Below are 19,422 nucleotides of genomic sequence, written 5' to 3'. Positions count from 1 at the left end.
ACGGTTAAAGCTGATATCAGTACTTTGGGACAATCCTGATTTGTTTGCATGGACGCCCGCCGACATGCCCGGGATAGACCCGGATGTCATCTGCCATAACCTCGGAATAGAAAAAAGGCAAGCTTCTCTTGAGGAGACCCAAAAGCTACTCATCGCAGGATTTATCAAAGGGGTCAGATTCACAACATGGCTATCCAACGTGGTAATGGTAAGGAAAAGCTCAGGTAAATGGCGCATGTGTGTCGACTTTACAAATCTCAATAAGGCAGGCCCTAAAGATGCTTATCCATTACTTTGCATTGACAAATTAGTTGATAATGCTTTAGGGTTTAACAACTTAAGCTTCATGGATGCATACTCTGGCTATAACTAAATTCTTATGCACCTTGAAGATAAAAACAAAACAGCCTTTATAATAGAACACAATAATTTTTGCTACAAGGTAATTCCATTTGGCCTAAAGAATGCAGGTGCCACATATCAGAGGCTAATGGACAAGGTGTTTCAACAGCAAATAGGTCGGAACATGAAAATTTATGCAGATGACATGGTCGCAAAAACTTTAGCACAAGGCTCCCATTGCAACGACCTAATAGAAAATTTTAAACAAGTCTGACTCTATAACATGAGACTGAATCCAAAGAAATGCGCCTTTGGAGTACAAGGAGGAAAGTTCTTAAGATTTATGCTAACCTCGCGAGAAATTAAAGCAAATCCCAAAAAGTGTGACGTTATAATAAACATGACAAGTCCAAAAATGATAAAAGAGGTTCAACAACTGGCAGGAAGAGTGGCAGCGCTATCACGCTTTCTACCCACAGTAGCAAACTGATCTTATCATTTCTTTCACACCATGACTAAGAGCAAACAGTTCGAATGGAATGAAGACTGTGAAAAATCCTTTGCTGAGCTTAAAATCATCTTGTTATCACCACCAATACTCCAGAAACCTGAAGTCGGTAAACCGTTATATTTATATTTATCAATTTCTAACCTTACTATAAGTTTAGTGCTTGTGGTTGAAATAGGAAAAGTCCAGAGACCTATATACTTCGTCAACAAAGTCCTACAACCGGCCGAAACCAAATACCCGAAGATAGAAAAACTGGCCCTAGCTTTGGTCACCACAGCAAGGAGGTTAAGACACTATTTCCAAAGCCACACAATAATAGTCAGAACGGATCAACCCTTGTGACAAATCTTGACCAAACCAGAATGGGCTGGACGGATGATCAAATGGTCCATCGAACTCTCCGAGTTTGATCTTCAATACCAATGAAGGCCGACCTTAAAATCACAAATACTGGCGGACTTCGTATCTAAATTCACTACTGAGATCAAACCTGAAGAGCCAACATGGAAGCTACACGTAGATGGAGCATCAAACCGTGTAGGAAGCGGCACAGGTATACTACTAAAAGAAGGAGAGAAGGTGATAGTAGAACAATCACTACAGTTCTCTTTCACAGCAAGTAACAACCTGGCAGAATACGAAACTCTGCTAGTAGGATTAAAGCTCGCATAAAGTCTCTAAATACCTCAGCTCACAATCTATTGTGATTCTCTACTTGTCGTACAACAGGTTAAGAGGGACTTCCAGGTAAGAGATCCTTTACTAGAGCAATATTGGCTCATAGCAAAGGATCTCATTTCCAAATTCGATAAGTTTGAAATTATCCATGTGCATAGGGAGCAAAACACTAGAGTAGATATAGTATCTAAGCTAGCGACCACTAGGCCAACTACACACACCAACAATATCACAAACCGACACTTGAAAAGCCAAGCTTTGAACTAACTTCCATATTGAGCATTATGCAGGTAAAAGACTAGAGAACACCATTTCTCGAATATATCAATAAAGGAACTATTTCAAAGGGCGAGCCAAGCCCCCAGCTCTTTCGATGAAGAGCAAGTTTCTATACAGGTATTGCAAACGACTTATACCGGTGTGGCTTCTCACAACCACTCCTCAAATGTCTCGGCAAATATGAAGCCGAGGAGGTCATGGGTGAAACACATCATGGTGTTTGCAGAAACCACATCGAAGGACGAGCATTAGCAGCTAAAATTCTCCGAATAGGATATTATTGGCCGACAATAAAAAGGGAATGCGTAGCTAAGGTGAAAACATGTGACAACTATCAAAAACACACTCCCATTACAACAAAACCAGCCGAATTATAGCACAGCATAGAGGTAAGCTAGCCATTCCACAGATGGGGACTAGATATCCTCGGTCCATTCTCGAAAGCACCTGGCCAAGTAAAATTTCTTTTGGTTTCAATAGAATACTTTTCAAAATGGATAGAAGCACAACTGTTAGCACGCATAACAGCCGAAAAGGTAAGGTCTTTTTTATGGAAAAATATTATATGTAGGTACGACATATCTAGAGAAACAGTATCTAATAATGGTAGACAATTCACCGACCATAAGCTTGCTTCATTTTTGAAAAACTTTAACATTCAACATCGTTTTAGCTCGGTCGAGCACCCACAAACAAACGGGCAAGTAGAGGCAGCTAACCGAGTTATATTGCAGGCAATAAAAAAGAAGCTCAACGACGCAAAAGGGAAATGGGATGATTTCATCCCAGAAATCCTCTGGAGCTATAATATAACTACACAATCAGCCACGGGCGAAACCCTTTTCAAGTTGGTTTACGGAGCTGAGGCATTAATACCTGTTGAAATCGGCATCCCGACTCTAAGAGTCGAGCTATATGATCACAATCGTAATATCAACGCAAGAGCAACTAACCTAGACCTAGTAGACGAAGAAAGAGAAATAGCAGCTATAAAGCAGCGGGCAATAAAGCAACTTATAGAAAAAAGACACAACAAGAAAGTCATTCCTTGAGTCTTTCACAAAGGAGACCTCATCCTTTGGCGAACAGAAGAAGCACGAAGACCTCCAGCACATGGAAATCCTGTGGCAAACTGGGAGGGCCCATTTCAAGTCACAAAAGTCCTCGGATTATGGGCTTATGAATTACAAAACACTTAGGGGGATCCAGTTTCGGGGACTTGGAATGTTTCTTCTTTAAAGATGTATCAATCGTGAGATATTATAACAAGAGCGGATGAGAGTACTCTTTTTTCCACTTTGAAGTTTTTTCCAACATTTGGGTTTTACTCAAAGAGGATTTTAACAAGGTCGGACGCTACAAACCCATTTGTAAAGCACAATCTATTGCAATACATTATGCGAAAGTGTCTATTTCTATCAACTAATATTCTCATAAAACTGATCAAACATAACACAGTCAAAACCACAAATACTAGTAAGTACTTTTAAACAAAAGACCGAGCTTCATACTCGGAAATTGTCCAACAAACAAAACCGATATCATCGGCAAAAACACCAAACATCCAAAGGTTAAAACACAAACAAACACAATTATTCTACTTTGTCACCCATACTAGAGCTCTCATTCTCTTTCTCAACCATGGCATTATCATTAACCAGCTCGTCATTCACAACAATCTCAGTAGCATCAAGTTTCAATACATCCGCCTCTGGAAACAAGACTTTGACCTGAGAAACAGCTCGGTCAAAACCTTGAGCGAACGCCTCATAAACTTCGGTTTCAAGTTCCTTCACCCTTGCTACCAGTTGCTCATTCTCATCTTTAACAGTCTTTTTCTCTTCAGCAGGAGAAAGCTGAAGGCGCCTTTCCTCGATAAGCTCGGTTTCTTTTTGTTTCAGCAAAGAAGATAACTCAACAATAACTTTCTCCTTTTCTGCCACAGTGCTCGACAGTTCAGCAATGCTGGCAACCTCCTTCTCCTCCTTTTCAAGAGCAAGCTCTTGAGTTCTACCAATAGCCACCATGCTGACACCAATTACCTATGAAGAAAACAAACATCACAATACAATCCACCATAAAGCAAAAGAAGACATACAAGTCACTATTTGTACCTGCAGGAATCGGCTCGTCCCAGCACGGCCAACCTCATTTATCATTTTCGAATCATCGGGGAAGTGGCAAACTTCGTCAGCCAAAGTCATAAATGGGAAAAGCTTAGCCCGCAATGACCTTGCATGCTCATCGTCAACATGTAACCTTTTTTGAGATTCGTAAGCAGACTCAATCATTTGTAAAGTAGCTGGGTACTCACCCTTAACTTCAACAACTTCAAAAGGCTTGACCTTCGATGGACCTCTCTTCCGTTTACCTTTTGGATTCATCTCATATTGCACTACAGCGGCACCAGTATCTTTTTCAACGTTGGTGGTCGAGCCATCTTTTTCATTTTTTCTCCTTTGGCTAAAGAAGGACTTCAACCCAACTGTTGTGATGGTCGGAGCCTTGTCAACTACATATAAAACACAAAGAAACACAGGCAGTCTCACACAAGCAAACGTTTAGCAAAATTCAGCATTCTAAATTACCTATATAATCCAAAACAGCCTCCCTATCAGTATCCGACTTCAATAATTTGGCAATAGACAACAAATCTCTCAAATCCAACATCTCAAAAAGAAACTCCATAACAATGTCGTCATCACGAAACCTATCATCAACATGCAAAACCTGAGCCGGCTCTGGACACCATGACAAAGGGAACCTCTCCTCCAGATACTCATTCACATAAAAAGGAAAATCTTCCTCCACACTCCTAAATTTAACAAACATAGTTTTGAAGTCCTTAAAAGATGTTTTGTACAAAGCAAAAATAGAGCGACTAGGATGACTACTCAGGTTAACCCACAATCCACGACCAACTCCTTTAGCTTGAAATAAAGAAAAAAATAGTCTAAGGGAAGGAGGATGTTCTAGCACGTCCATCAAAACCTGGAAAGCCCTAACAAACCCCAAGGAATTCGGAAGCAATTGGGTTGGAGCACAGTTTAGCCAATATAATACACCACGCTCAAAATCAGTAAAAGGAAGCCTAACGCCTAACTCTGTAAATAAACAACTATACATGTAAAAGTAAAACCAGTCACATAAACGCTCACAAACACGATCATCCCTCCTACAAGGTAAGATTTCTATCCTAACTTGACTCCCCTCCCTGACCCATATATTCGAACCCAGCATTTTCACAGATTCTTCATCATCAAACTGAGAAACATAACTCCTAACTTTGGGATCAACCCAGTTACAAGGGTCATTCTCATCAACCACAACTTTCCCTTTCTCCATAGTCAGAAGCACAAGAGAATTAAACAGAAAAGGCACGAAGAGAAGATTAACACTCATTTTTTACTCATTCTGTGACAAGCCAAGGAGGTTATACGGGAAATCTACAATGTGTAAAAATTAAGGCAAGATTTACAACATAGTTAACACAGCAGTGGATAAATGGTTACCAACAAAACGTTTTTTAATCTTAGCCCTTTAAAAACCAGTTGTAGTTCACGTCATAATCTAATGGTCAGGGGTGCCTAGAAATGTATACCACGTTTCATATCAATTAGTCCAATGGGCGCGAGAAGCAATACACACATTAAATGCAAGTCGTTTCAAATTCCGTACGAAACTAAGCTGAGCTTGGGGGTTGAGGCATACTAGCACGACACAAAATCTATCGCCAAGGTATATGCGAAATTTAAACTCATCTTCATTCCCTCTAAGCAAGGCAAGTTTGGGGGCAATGATACGTACCCTATACCTCGGCCTAACAACCAAATAATAAACCACTTTTATAACTCGGAACGTAACAAAATAGTCGGTTACTGAATTCAAAACAGTCAAAGAATTATCAGCAAAACCACCTTCTCAAGTAGGGGTGGCAAGCGAGGAAGCCCGCCCCACCCCGCCAGAAGCCCACCTTTTGGTGGGTTGGCCTGCCCCGCCCCGCCTAGTGAGGCGGTCCTAGAATCCCACCTACCCCGCCTAATTGCGGGCTAGTGGGCTAAGTTGGCCAAAGCTCTTTTTTTTTTTAACTATTAACTACTAAATAATATATATAATTTCACAACCATATTAATAAATTTATAATTTCTAAAGACGTAAAAAAATTATATTTTTTATTTTCACAAACATTAAAATCTTTGTAATTATAAATATTGTCTCTAAAACATAATAAATATAATCGAAAACATAATTATAAATATTGTCTCCAAAGTAACATAAACATAATCCAAAACACTCAATTTTCATCTTCATACTCTTGTAAGTTGGGTTGGAGGAAGTTGGATTTTGGCAAAAAATTACAAAAATACCCTCTTGCCAAAAAAAAACTAAGCGGGAAAGCCCGTCCCACCCCGACAAAGCCCGCAGTTTAAGCGGTGCGGGTTAGGCGAGCTTTTGCTCTTTGGCGGTCCCAATTTTCCACCCCGTCCTGCCTTTTTTGCGAGTTACGCGGGCCAGTCCGACGGATTTAGACCCGTTTGCCACCCCTATCCTCAAGGAACGACACTCACCTCTTCACCAAGAATCTCGGAATATTCTTGCATATCAGTAAATTATTCATCTATATAACTAAGTACAGGCTCTATTTTAGCTTACTAAAAATATTTAATTAACACTTTCTGAGCCTTTCACTAACTTGAGCATTGACGTATCTTCTGCAGGTATTTTTGCTACGGTGTTCAGGCCAGACCGACTTATAGCTCTTCGGATCAAGTAACACATTATTCGCCTATTCGAAAAGAATCATTATAGCTCGACAGCTTTTCACCGGACGAAACAGAAATAAAATTTATTTTTAATTATATAAATAAATATTAATAAATTAATTAATCTTAAAAATTGCCTATTCTAAAATATATAACAATAACAATCCTTATTATAAACTAATCAAATATATGACAGATATTACTAATATCGTTGTTGTGAAAACAAATAAATAATACTACATGTCCAATACATATTATTTCTTTTGAACAATATTTAATCAATAATAATTTACATTTATATTTATAAAAATTTTACAATATATAAATATATAATTTATACTTATATTTATCATAATTTTATATATATAAATTAATAAAATTTATTTATTAAATATAATTTAATATTTCTACTAATCCAATAATAATAAAAAGAGAAAAGGACAATTTAGTCCTTGACCTTTTAAGCCTCAGACATTTTCGTCCCTGAGCATTGGAAAATACATTTAAATCCCTGACGTTCCTGAAAATAAGACCGATCAGTCCCTCCATCCATGAGCCACCCTCAGAGTGGACGGAAAATGCTGAGCTGGCTCCCCCTATGCTTACCTGGCTCAACGGCGTTCCCACGTGGCATGTTAGTGGGATAGAGGTTTTGAAAACGGGACACATAAGTCCCTCTCACTCAAGTAAAATGACTACATTGCCCTTAACCATAATTCTATCCTCACCGCCTCTCTCCTCTTCACCTGCGCAGCCCCCAACCCTCCTCTCCTCACTCTTTCTGCCTTTTCAACTATACACACACAAAACAAATGCATTCACACACATGGAAGAGAGATCCGAGAAGGGAGATGCGTCGCCGGTAGGGTGTGGGCCGCCGTCACGCCATCGTCAAGCTGGAGGGAGGAGCCGTCGCCGCCACGCCTCACCGTCGATCTCCTCTTCACCTGCGCTCAACAATCTGCTGAAACACGCTTTCACCACAATTTTTACTAAGGGTCTCCAGTGCCTACATCAAATACATACCATGCATGTGAGTTAGAGTTATTCACTATGTGCACATAACTGAAACTATGAATAAAAATTTTGGCAGTACTCTACGCCTCATATCTTATACCAGCAAAAGAATTTAAAAAATATGAATACATTTACAAAAGTTACTTTAACCTATAAAATAATCTGTCACATGACATCAAATTGCATTAAAACATTCAATAACTATCAAAAAAGTAGAAGAGAAATACTAACAAAAAGTGCCAGAAGTTGTATCTTGGGACTTTTATTGCCCAAACGCTTCTTAAGTATCTTTAACGCATCCTTTGCTTGCCTGCAAATTTAATCAGTTCAGCAGAGAAGATCAAGAACAACATAATCAAAGAAAACCCACAGTGTCCAGAATAAGTTATAAAGAATCAATCAACATACTTAAGATCCAAAACCAAAAAGTAAAAGCTGAATATCAAGTTAACAAGAAAAAAAGGACACACTTTCACTTTTGCCTACTTGACACCTAGCTCACTAAGCCACAGTGTATGAATTACCAACAGTTCTCTGGCAAACACTAACAGAAGGTTAGGAACCTAGTGAACAGTGATAATTGAAATTACATAAAATTACTCACAAACCAAAAACATACATAATATCTAAATCACAGGTGTAGTATCGATTTGAAGACAGAGACTTCACTTTAGCAATCCATTAATGAGAATATGAGAAACAAAAAGAAAAGTTAAACAGAAAAGGAGCAAAAGTATGAGCTATAAGGTTTTTACTTAGGGTCCAAATTGATGATATCACACAACTCAATGTTAATTGCCCAATCAGGACCAATAAGCATGTCACTTGTTGCCCTCTCAGCACACGTAGCAGCATTGTTAGCCATCTCTCTGCAAAATCCCAAAACCACGCAACGACAAAATCCATATCAATAAGCAAACCCAAATTATATACCCAATCCAAAAAAAATCTAAACTTGTTATTACACCTTACTAAAATTGTCATTTATTACAGGCATGACCACTAATTAATCCACAATTTTCAAAATTATCAAACCTCACAGTACCAATTCAATCGGTCAAAAATAGCAGAGAGAGAGAGAGAGGGAGAGAGGGAGAAATGACCTTAACCTTTAGCTGTGGAAGGAAAACAATCGGAGAGTAGAAGAATTGAATTGATGGAATGGAATGGAATCGTAGAATCAGAATAGAGAAGCGAATCGGAATGTATGAGGAAGCAGATGAGAGATTGGAAGAAAGAAGATCGGTCTCCAATTGGGAATTGAAAGCAGGTGAAGAGGAGATCGACGGTGAGGCGTGGCGGCGACGGCTCCTCCCTCCAGCTTGACGATGGCGTGACGGCGGCCCACACCCTACCGGCGACGCATCTCCCTTCTCGGATCTCTCTTCCATGTGTGTGAATGCATTTGTTTTGTGTGTGTATAGTTGAGAAGGCAGAAAGAGTGAGGAGAGGAGGGTTGGGGGCTGCGCAGGTGAAGAGGAGAGAGGCGGTGAGGATAGAATTATGGTTAAGGGCAATGTAGTCATTTTACTTGAGTGAGAGGGACTTATGTGTTCCGTTTTCAAAACCTCTATCCCACTAATGTGTCACGTGGAAACGCCGTTGAGCCAGGTAAGCATAGGGAGAGCCAGCTCAGCATTTTCCGTCCACTCTGAGGGTGGCTCATGGACGGAGGGACTGATCGGTCTTATTTTCAGGAACGTCAGGGATTTAAATGTATTTTCCAATGCTCAGGAACAAAAATGTCTGAGACTTAAAAGGTCAGGGACTAAATTGTCCTTTTCTCTAATAAAAAATACTAAAAATGGCCGACTAAAAGTTTCTCACAACAAAAAATCATTCTTTCCGTATTTGCGCAGCATAAGAATTACACACTGCTCGCGTACAAATTTATGGGCTGATTGGCGATGCATATATAATGAATATGAAATAGGGTGCTCCAGAACTTTCCCAGCTTCACTCACCATCTCGCTCCCACGTTTGATTCTTCTCATTCTTCAGCTGTTCCCACTCTTTCACAGCAAACGCTTGAGAACACAAGACACTATGTTCAAGAAGGCGGTGGAAGCGAAATCTCACCAGAGGTTATCCGGCGCCGACAGAAAGAAGCTCAGGCGAACCGTTAAGGATAAATTCCCAAGAGTTTCTGATTCCGACTTAGATGCCTTACTTCCTCCCAAGGTACAATATTATCCTCCTATTTTCCCTTTCTTTTTCCTATTTCCTTCTACTGGTTAATACAAAGGTATGCACAAATTGTATAAATTGCTAACTGCATTCATAAAATTGAAAAAAATGAGCATGAGGTCTGTCACTCTATAGTTGATGATAAATATGAATATTAGCTGTGCTAATTCTTTAATGGAAAATGTTTCCTTATCGTGTTTAACTTAACTAGGTTTTGAGAGAAATATGTAGAAGTGTATTTTGTTTTTATCTTTTTGTGATAATAGGAAAATGGGAAGTTATGAATTAATCTGTATTTTTTTTGTTGCCTTTGAATGTTCCAGGCTGAGATAACAGTGGCAAAGTTTCCGAATCGAGTACTTGTATATGGTGTGGAGGGAGGATTTCCAATGTTTTTCGATGTTGATGGGCGTGGCTCGGAAATTTTCCCAACTGGTATGTGTATAGTTTAATTGTTTGCATTGAGATTATTTGTAGTGTGACATAAAGGTTGTTTGGATGCTATTAAATTATTTTGAAAAGATCTTTTTTTTTTTTCATTTTTTGGAGTTTGACAAATTTTTAATAATGAAAGTAAAAACACTAGAAAAATTAAAAAAAAAAATATTTTTTTAGAAGTTACAATTTACATTATTTTTAAAAAGATTTTTTTTTACTTAAATTTTTTTTCACATAATAAATAAACAAAAAAATATTTTTATATAGTTGTACCCAAATACAATTGATAGATAAAAAGATCTTTTTATATAAGATATGCAAACATAAAATTACTTTTACTTTTCTAAAAGATCTTTTGAAAAAAAAACCTTGAAAAAAAGATTTTTTTGTTAGAAGCTCACCCAAAAAAATCTATATCAATTTGCTGTAATAGGAGAAGTTTTTGAGAAAGTGAACTCAAAGAATGATAAAATCCAAGGCTTTCCATTTTTAAAATCCCCGGCCGGGTCTCTCTATTCTTCGTATAGGCGCTGACAAAATCTTTTAGCTAGGGATCAAAGTGGGTAGGTGTGGTAAGATGTTTAATGATTGGTGTGGGTTTCTATTCAGTGAACTTCAGAAAAAGACATAGGTAATTAGGTATCATTGTCTTTTATTATTATATGGCATGCATGGAAGATGATAAATAGGTAGATATTTGAGATAAGAATGACCAGATCTTAATATGGAGATGGTCATTTGAAACTAGCTATGAGGTTTTGGACCAAAGCGTGACTAAGGAATTTCCCGTTCTCCCCTCAACTAGTATTGAGTGATGTGAACTTGTGAATGAGGTTTGCCCATTCCACCTAATGGCAATGCTGAAGGTGGGTGGGGCAACCAAGACACGGGGGAGAGAGATTCTTGAGAGTGCGGAAGATCAAAAGAGTGGCTCTGAAAGCTTGAAGCAAATAAAAGATTCAGAAAGGTTGCTAGCTGGGAGTATGTTGAAAGATTATGTGCTACAGAGGAGGGTAATATTGCATTGGGCGTAATTAGCTGGAAACACATTTTCTAATTACCAAAAAAAAAAAAAAAAAACCCCGTGGTATGGTAAGATAAAGCAAATCCCCAACATGATAAAGTTCCATCCTCTTGTTTTGTCAGCTTGTAGCTTGGTTATTATTGCTGATGGTTATTATTGCTGCTAGTGCTATAAATCTATAATATACAAGAAAAGTTTTCTTCTTCAATATTATTCATGTCTGCTTGCTGAGGCCTAAGAGTGAGCCTTAAGTAGATGTATAAAATATTTGTCATAGCACTCTTTGATCTCTGACTTATAAAGAACATTAGTTTGGGTGCATGTCTATAACTATAAGTTAGCATATTTTTCACCCTATTTTGCTATTTTTTGGCTGCAGTTTATGCTCTATGGACAGTCCCTGAGCTTCTGCCTGCTTTCATGCTGAAGGGTGGCGAAGTTTCTCGGTTTGTTATAGGTGGAGCAGACTTGATGTTCCCAGGCATAAGTGTGCCTCCTGAAGGTCTTCCATCATTTGCGGCAGGGGAACCATGGGCAGTGAAAGTACCAGGAAATCCTGCTCCAATAGCTGTAAGTTCTTTACATTTCTTGCGCCACCGCTATAAGATCCTGTCATAATATTTTTTAATTCGGCAGTCATTCTTAAAATTTCATTCATTCTTATGAAGGTTGGGAGTACCACAATGAGCAGCACTGAAGCATTAAAAGCTGGATTACGTGGAAAGGCGTTAAGAATAACTCATTATTATCGTGATTTGCTATGGCAAGTACAGCAAGACTCTCTTTCTCTCTTTGTCTATATGTATAAGCAGCATTCCACTCATAATTGAAGGTTTCTTATTTTTTATTTTTATTTTCCTGTTTGGTTGGATTTTATTTTCAGGGAGTCAGTTGAGGGCTGTTATGTGCCCAATGCAGGTTTTTTTGAAGATGCTGTATTTGAGGATCCTGCGTCATTATCACCCCCTCAGAATTCTGATTCTACTGAGGATGCTTGTGAGACGTCAAATGATCAAGAGAACAACATCAAGAATATTGAAGAGCAGTCTGTCGATGCAAATGAGTTGCAAGCTGATTCCAGCGCTGCATTGACGACACCCAATGCTGATGAGAATGAAACTGCAACTGAAATAACTGCGGGCATGTCTGAGCTGAAGCTACCGGATTCTGGTTCTGCTAATGACCTAAATGAGCAACATAATCTATCAACTGAAGAGATAGATTTGCTGTTAGATAAATGCCTTCTACAAGCATTGCATACCACTGTGAAGGACAAAGACCTTCCCATTCCTGGAAGCACTTTATGGTGGGATTAACACTCTTTCTCTACATTTGTCATTTGAATCCCCCCCCCCCTCTCTCTTTCCTTTAACAATTCATAAATAATAAATGTTTGTCTTTCTTTGCTGTAGGTCGAACCACGTGTTGCCATGTAGGCCTTCAGGAGTGACTTTAGACATCAAGAAATCGTCCTACAAAAAGTTATCAAAGTGGTTACAAGCAAAATCCTCCTCTGGCTTGGTATGTTATCTGCTGTTTTCTTTTGATTGAAGAAATGGAATATTCATTTGCCAGTAGAAGCTTACTGAGATTGACTGAGGAGTTTCTTATTGTTTATATAATGTAAAATTAAAATTAAAATCTAGAATGTGCTAAGTAGGATTTGGCACCTTTTGCAATTTTGGAGTTGCTTCTTAGAATTTTGATAATTTGAAATATGAATAGGAAGTTGGACTGGAGCAGTTCTAATTCCATGTGTATAGTACCATTTGAAGTCGTTAAAACGAGAGCTGACTAAAGTCTGAATATTAAACTGTGGATTCAGCATTCTAAATTATATGATGCAAGTTACGAACTTGCAACCTATATTGCCTTTGTGAAGGGATATAGCTCCTCTAAATTGAGGATGATTGTACAGTCAGAAGTGAGGGATTACCACCCTTGGATCAATATTTTCCATTATATGTGGAACACCAGAACCCAAGAAATGATCCAAATGGTAGTTACCCTCACTTTCTTACTATCAACATGCTCATGATACAAGAGCCAAATCTGGGCTTTTCTTATCATGTTGCCTTTTTATTATATTTGCGTTGAGATATTGATTTGGGGCTAATTAATGGTGGTTGCTTTATTTTGATTTTTCATGTATTTGAGTAAACTTAATTTTGCATTATAAGACAAATAAAGTATATTAGATTATCTGTGTGATATACACTGTGTTAGTGTTACTTTCCGATAACTTTTCCTCTGCTCGTAATTCATTTGCACGTTTATTTATTTTGCCATGCTATATCTGGATAACTGGATTCTTCCTTCATGCTTTACATTTTGTGCAGATATCAGTGAAAGAAGATAAATACAAAAAAGAAGTCATGTTACTTTCTGTAAATCGAAACCATGCTGATTATTCATCCTTTAAGCCAGAGAAAAGGCCTGTGGAGAAAAGCGACCAGCCCAACGTTCAATCTGCCAAGGAAACTCGTTCATCTAAAACTCTTGAAGTGGCTGAAATCTACAAGCCAAGTGTACATGTCAATCCCATATTTTCATCTGTAGGAGCTGATACAGGAAAGCTTTTTAGTGCTTCTGAAGCTTCTGAAATTGTCTTCAAATACATTGAAAAGGAAAATCTCGTAAAGCCTACAGATAAATCAATGGTTGTTCTAGATGTGGTATTGTGCGATGCATTGTTCAAGGGGGCTATTAAAAAGGGTTCAACGTATCCTACAGAAGTTCACAAGAAAGATATAGGGCCAACATTTGTGAGCCGTATGCAGCCTCACCATGTTGTGACGAGGGGAAATGAATCTGTAGTACGTAAAGGCGCCCTTAAAACAATTCAGCTAGTGACGGAACGGCGGCAAGGTAACAAGAAGGTAACCAAACTCTCTGGTATGGAAACTTTTCTTATAGATGCTGAAGCATTAGCATCAGAGCTACAGAAGAAGTTTGCTTGCAGTACCACTGTCGGAGAACTACCAGGTATATTTCTTGGTCTCATTAATTTGTGTTATACGAGTGCACTATGTAGTATTGACCTCAAGGTACATGGGATCTATAACCAGAAGAGTTCATATATGTAGAGTCCCCGTCATTGTCTCAATATATATACAAACTTACTGCCATCTTTTTAAAAGAAATAAAAATAACTACATAACCTTATAAACAAGTACCGTAATTCTTCATAATACTAATTTTTTTTATATTTTTAACTAAAGAATTATTGTTATTATTCTTTTAAAAGATTTAAAAAGCAAACTAAGGCTGAGAAGAGGGGTTTGGTAACAGAAAAGAGGCAAAATTTTGTGGCAATGTACAGTTTTAACCATTGTTTTTACTATTTGGCTGGAACGCAATGCACCCACTGACAAACTTGTTTTATGGGATAGAATTAGACGCCTAGAGTCTAGTTCGTGTAAAGCTCATGATTTTTATATGGGACTTTTCCTCTCGGACATGTTGAGAGATTGGAAAGTTATACTTTATAGATAATCTTTTTTCCTTTTTTTAGCTTTTGCTTTTGTGAAACCCTTATTCCCCAATTTGTATTATCCTTCTCCTCATCTTAATCAAATTCTTTACTTTATCAAAGAAAAACAGGCCCAGAAGTGGGTGTTATGCTGGTTCTTCCAAATGCATATTAGGTAATAGGTACTGCTTGCAGCATTTTTTCATGCATAATATTGCATATAATGCTGATGCTTGATGAGATTATCAAAATCTCATTTTGGCCTCAATTTCTCTATATTCCCCAGCAGCTATACCTACCTTTATCCTTTTTGTTGGGCATGGTATTCTGGTAGTTGATCTCTCTCTACAAGTAATATTTTGCACTCTGGTGCTTTAGAGGATCAGGGCTGTATAAGAAACTCAATTTATTTTATATAATTGTGACTTCTAGAACTGTTTTCCAGCCAAAGAACTGGGCACTGTCATGTCATAAAATTTACTAACACTTATGGTTAAATATGTTGCAAAGGTTTGATCCTTTTATCAATTGCCATGCTCTGGACCTGAAATATCTTAAGTGCAATGTTTCAGGAATGTTAAAACAAATGCACTGATTTAAGTCTCAAATCTGGGGTTTTGGGGTTTATCTATAGTGACCGGATTTGGGTTTTATTAGTGCATCTGTGTTGAGATTATTGGAATGATATGTTTCAACAACTTCAAGGTTAGGTATAACATGGTAAAACCAAATCATCATCTCAGAGTTAAGAATTAATGAATGAGAGTTAAAACAAGGACTAATATCTTGTAGTGCATTTTATTTTAGTGATGAAATTGTTATCAAAGTTTCTTTGAGGGATTAATATGCATAAACTTGAAAATGTAATATTCTCTTTTGACACATTTCTATGTCATCTATCCTTCTTTTTGCTGTTGTGACTGAGTAGGGAGTAAATAGTTTCATGGTAGACATGATATATGATAGAAGTCAATGACGACGTTCGATTCTATGACCGGCACTATGAAGATTGATCGACAGTAAAAAAAAACGTAGAAAGTAAACTGAATTTGGATAGATGAAGATGTTACTTTGGATATTTGGCCTCATTATATAAGGTAGGATTAGGAGTTAGTGCATTAAAGATATAGTTGGGGTAACATTTATTGTTGAAAAGGTGATAGTATACCAGAGGTGGGGGTAGAATTAGAGAAACCATAAGTGAAACTCTTAAAAGGGATCAATAATAGTTTGAATGTAAATATAAGCTTTACTGAATATTATGACATATTCTGGTTTAAAGTTTGATAAAATTCTGTTCTTGCAGGTAAGAAAGGGCAAGAAGTTTTGGTTCAAGGTGGAGTAATTGATGATTTGGCAAAGCATTTGATTGAACAATATGGAGTTCCAAAAAGATACATAGAAGTTCTTGATAAAACAAAGAAATGAACTTGACATAAAGTGGCTGTTTGTAACACCCCATTTAGTGTTTTTGCGTAGATGTTGAGAGTTCTATGAACTTTTGTACTATTTGGTACCCCGTAATTAATAGAAATAGAAATGTGATAATGGTTCTATGTTTCATTCCAGAAAAAGTTTGTCATTTTAAAAAGTTTTCTTAAATTCTGAATGGGAATGATGATCATTCAGATCAATAAGGTCAACACTTTTTCATATGATATTTTATGTAATCTGATTAATTTTTTTTTCGGTGACAATCAGATTAATTTATTTTGGTTGAAGTTATTGTAGGGATCTCCATGCATGTTCATATATGTTCTTCGATACTAATCTTGTAATTGAGTTAAAGCTTTGAGTAAACACCCAACCCGGTCCCTATCCATATCAAATTAGAACAACGCGATCCTTCACCAAAAAAGTAACCCACGCCGATCTCTGTCTATATATAAAATAATTTATCGCGCCCTCTCCCATGTATCTCCGTCCATAGACAGAGATCGGCGTGGGTTATTTTTTTGTGAGGGATCGCGTTGTCCTAATTTAAAATGGACAGGGATCGGATTGGGTGTTTACTAAAAAAAATATTTAAATTAGTAGTGTCAAAAAATATTACAAATTTAATATTATAAAAAAATTATATAAAGATTAGTTGACTAATTTTTAAAATTTTACTACAATTGATATTTTAGAAATTATTTTTAGTAAGTATAGAAATAAAAGTGGTGTTTTGTCTAATATTGATATTTGACAATTGAATACGCAAGGAATGTTACTACAGCGTCGTCAAAGATTCGTCCAAGCATGGCACACATATAGTGTTCAACACGTATTTTGTGTTTTAGTTATGACTTATGATCCATCTTATATATTAGACCTGTTCCACCTATAGCAATATCCAAATTTTTTCAATAAAAGGTCAATTCTCAACAAAAATATCCAAAATTTTTTTTATAGAAAAAATTAAGCCATGATATTCTTTCATTTTTAAATTAATTCTTATTCAATTTATTAAAATTAATATATTAAAAAAAATTCACCTAAATATATTAATTTTTCAATAAATTCAAAAAGTTAAAAGATTTTAATAATGTAGATATAGAACTTATTTTATACAATTATATTATCTTAACACAAAAAATTAATCACCATATAAAAATAAGTTTAATATTCATTAAAAAATACTTTTTTTGTTATGAAAAAATTAATTTTTTTATTAATGACAAATTTATTATTCTCTTATATCATATTTTGTTTTCTTTGGAAAGTATAGAACCTAACTTTGCTTCGTGGTTGTTCGCCAGTGAAAAAATAAAGAAGTTAATAGGAAATTTCGAATATAACTAGTTCATTACTAAGGGTATAATAGATATTTTACCAATTTTTTTTACTAAAATCTTTTCACATAGCCAACGTGAAACATCTTATGACCAAGGTAATATTCACTAATTTTATTGTGTATTATCAATTTTTTTACTTTTGTGTAATTCTTTTCCATCAATCTTCTCTTATCTTTTATATCTTTAACACTTATGTTGCATTATTTGTATTTATTACACAATGTGTCAATATAACAAATGATTCAATATTTTAGTACATATTTTTTCATGTTATATCAATTATGAAGTCCGAACACTTTTACTGATTTACTGTATCGGATGAATATCGAGAAGTATCATATTTAAAATATATTCAACATATAAAAGTGTCATATTTTTAACTAATTATATTTTAATAAAAAATAAAAAATTTGTAATATTTTTTGACACTATTAATTTTAATATTTTTTTTAGTAGACACCCAACCCGGTCCCTGTCCATTTTAAATTAGGACAACGCGGTTCCTCACCAAAAAAGTAACACACGCCGGTCCCTATCTATAGGGCTGCACATGGATTGGATAATATCCGCATATCCGCAGTAATTATCCGCATCCGATCCGAATTTTGCGGATATTATCCGATCCGCAGAGCCATCGGATCGGATCGGATCCGCACTATGGTCGGATCGGATTGCGGATTTGGCAGTGATATCCGCGGATCCGATCCGCAAATCCGCATATCCGCACATCACATATAAATAACATAGTTTAAGAAAATAAACCCTAATGTGATATGAATTTTAGTGTGTTATTTATGAATTTTATGATATTTTGTTATGTTGTACTTCAACTTAGAATAATTAAACTTAAATCTTGTGTTATTATTTTGTTTTTGTTATTCAAAAGAACTATTATTTTAGGAGTAAATAGGTTTAAACAGATAAAAAAATGAATTTTTTGGATTTTTTTTGTAAAAATAGCCAAATAGAATCTTAAAATAGTTTTTTTTTTTAATTATGCAGATATACCCGATATCGGATCGGATCGGATCCGGCCTAAAAAAATGCGGATATCGTATCCGATCTGATCCGATGAGTGCAGTGCGGATCGGATAGAATTTTAGGTTATATCTGATCCGATTCGATCCATGTGCAGCCTTACCTGTCTATGGACGGGGATACATGGGAGGGGGCGCGATGAGTTATTTTATGCATAGACAGGACTGACGTGGGTTACTTTTTTGATGAGAGATAGCGTTGTTCTAATTTGATATGGATAGGGACCGAGTTGAGTGTTTACTCTAAAGCTTTCGATATTTGCTTTTCTTGCTTTTAATTACTCTTCAACCAAATGCTATAAATAAAGAGAAAGTATGAGGAGCTAATATTATTAGTGTACAATGTCTACAATTCATCCATACAATACAAGTTGATTATGTGAGAATTGGTTTTATTTCAATACCTCAACTAAAAAAATACTTTTATGCGTAAAATTAAAATTTTTCTAATTAACAAATTCATCATTCTAAAAACATATCGGTCATAATAATTATTTTCTATAGTAAGCTTTGGGAAATTAACATGCACAATTCTTTAGTTTAATAATTCTGTTTCCATTTTGGTATCCAAACCAAAAATTTTGATAGAATATTAATCTCCCTAAAAATGGTAAAAAAGATTCTTATATTTCTCAAATTACTCAAATGTAGGACAATATAATTTATACTTTGTTCTTGCATATAAACCATACATTTGTTTACCAGTAATAACTTGGCAAAACATCAATCATTGTTAGACGAGTATTTAGCATTTATTTTTTTTGGTGTCTAAGTATTTTGTATTTATAATTGATTGTTCAATATATTTTCGCTCCTCATACTTTCTCGGATGAATGATATAGAATTATAGTTGAAAGTTTACATCCTAAATTGTTAGGGCCACATTTTTTATTCATA

The 19,422-nt window shown here is 36.2% G+C and overlaps 3 protein-coding genes across 4 annotated transcripts; 1 reads left to right on the top strand and 2 right to left on the bottom strand.

The window, feature by feature from the left end:
* Positions 1-3,402: 3,402 nt before the first annotated feature.
* On the bottom strand, positions 3,403-5,155 carry LOC148549917 (uncharacterized). Its single transcript, XM_088496426.1, has 3 exons — positions 4,399-5,155; positions 3,925-4,322; positions 3,403-3,852 (listed from the first exon to the last, which is right to left on the bottom strand). Exons 1-3 carry the CDS (start codon positions 5,153-5,155, stop codon positions 3,403-3,405), a joined length of 1,605 nt encoding a protein of 534 aa, XP_088352552.1.
* A 2,361-nt stretch (positions 5,156-7,516) lies between these two features.
* LOC107611915 (TOM1-like protein 4) lies at positions 7,517-8,549 on the bottom strand. Its single transcript, XM_016313785.3, has 3 exons — positions 8,346-8,549; positions 7,822-7,900; positions 7,517-7,582 (listed from the first exon to the last, which is right to left on the bottom strand). The coding sequence occupies exons 1-3, from the start codon at positions 8,453-8,455 to the stop codon at positions 7,517-7,519; spliced, it is 255 nt and encodes an 84-aa protein (XP_016169271.1). The 5' UTR covers positions 8,456-8,549.
* Positions 8,550-9,426: 877 nt separating this feature from the next.
* On the top strand, positions 9,427-16,285 carry LOC107613079 (eukaryotic translation initiation factor SUI1 family protein). Of its 2 annotated transcripts, none has more exons than XM_016314928.3 (8): positions 9,427-9,771; positions 10,101-10,212; positions 11,619-11,809; positions 11,908-12,002; positions 12,123-12,545; positions 12,652-12,760; positions 13,579-14,224; positions 16,018-16,285. In XM_016314928.3, the coding sequence occupies exons 1-8, from the start codon at positions 9,637-9,639 to the stop codon at positions 16,137-16,139; spliced, it is 1,833 nt and encodes a 610-aa protein (XP_016170414.1). In that variant the 5' UTR covers positions 9,427-9,636; the 3' UTR covers positions 16,140-16,285. The 2 variants fall into 2 exon arrangements, with proteins under 2 accessions (XP_016170414.1, XP_088352190.1); XM_088496064.1 differs by having other exon boundaries at positions 9,489-9,771; positions 11,908-12,006; positions 12,127-12,545.
* The last annotated feature ends 3,137 nt before the right edge of the window (positions 16,286-19,422 follow it).

This window comes from Arachis ipaensis, chromosome B8 (assembly GCF_059453495.1).
Source record: "Arachis ipaensis isolate K30076 ecotype BB chromosome B8, ASM5945349v1, whole genome shotgun sequence".
NCBI lineage: Eukaryota > Viridiplantae > Streptophyta > Magnoliopsida > Fabales > Fabaceae > Arachis > Arachis ipaensis.
Note: the sequence above shows the minus strand (reverse complement) of the source record. Positions and strands in the feature narration are given on the sequence as shown.

Excerpts from the sequence above, each read along its gene's own strand:
- LOC148549917 (XM_088496426.1), bottom strand. The coding sequence starts at position 5,155 with ATGGAGAAAGGGAAAGTTGTGGTTGATGAGAATGACCCTTGTAACTGG. Across the intron at positions 4,323-4,398 it reads GGCTGTTTTGGATTATATAG|TTGACAAGGCTCCGACCATC; the intron begins GTAATTTAGAAT and ends TTTTATATGTAG. Across the intron at positions 3,853-3,924 it reads GGACGAGCCGATTCCTGCAG|GTAATTGGTGTCAGCATGGT; the intron begins GTACAAATAGTG and ends TTTTCTTCATAG.
- LOC107611915 (XM_016313785.3), bottom strand. The coding sequence starts at position 8,455 with ATGGCTAACAATGCTGCTACGTGTGCTGAGAGGGCAACAAGTGACATG. Across the intron at positions 7,901-8,345 it reads ATCATCAATTTGGACCCTAA|GCAAGCAAAGGATGCGTTAA; the intron begins GTAAAAACCTTA and ends TTAAATTTGCAG. Across the intron at positions 7,583-7,821 it reads TACAACTTCTGGCACTTTTT|GCACTGGAGACCCTTAGTAA; the intron begins GTTAGTATTTCT and ends TATTTGATGTAG.
- LOC107613079 (XM_016314928.3), top strand. The coding sequence starts at position 9,637 with ATGTTCAAGAAGGCGGTGGAAGCGAAATCTCACCAGAGGTTATCCGGC. Across the intron at positions 9,772-10,100 it reads ATGCCTTACTTCCTCCCAAG|GCTGAGATAACAGTGGCAAA; the intron begins GTACAATATTAT and ends TGAATGTTCCAG. Across the intron at positions 12,761-13,578 it reads CAAAATCCTCCTCTGGCTTG|ATATCAGTGAAAGAAGATAA; the intron begins GTATGTTATCTG and ends CATTTTGTGCAG.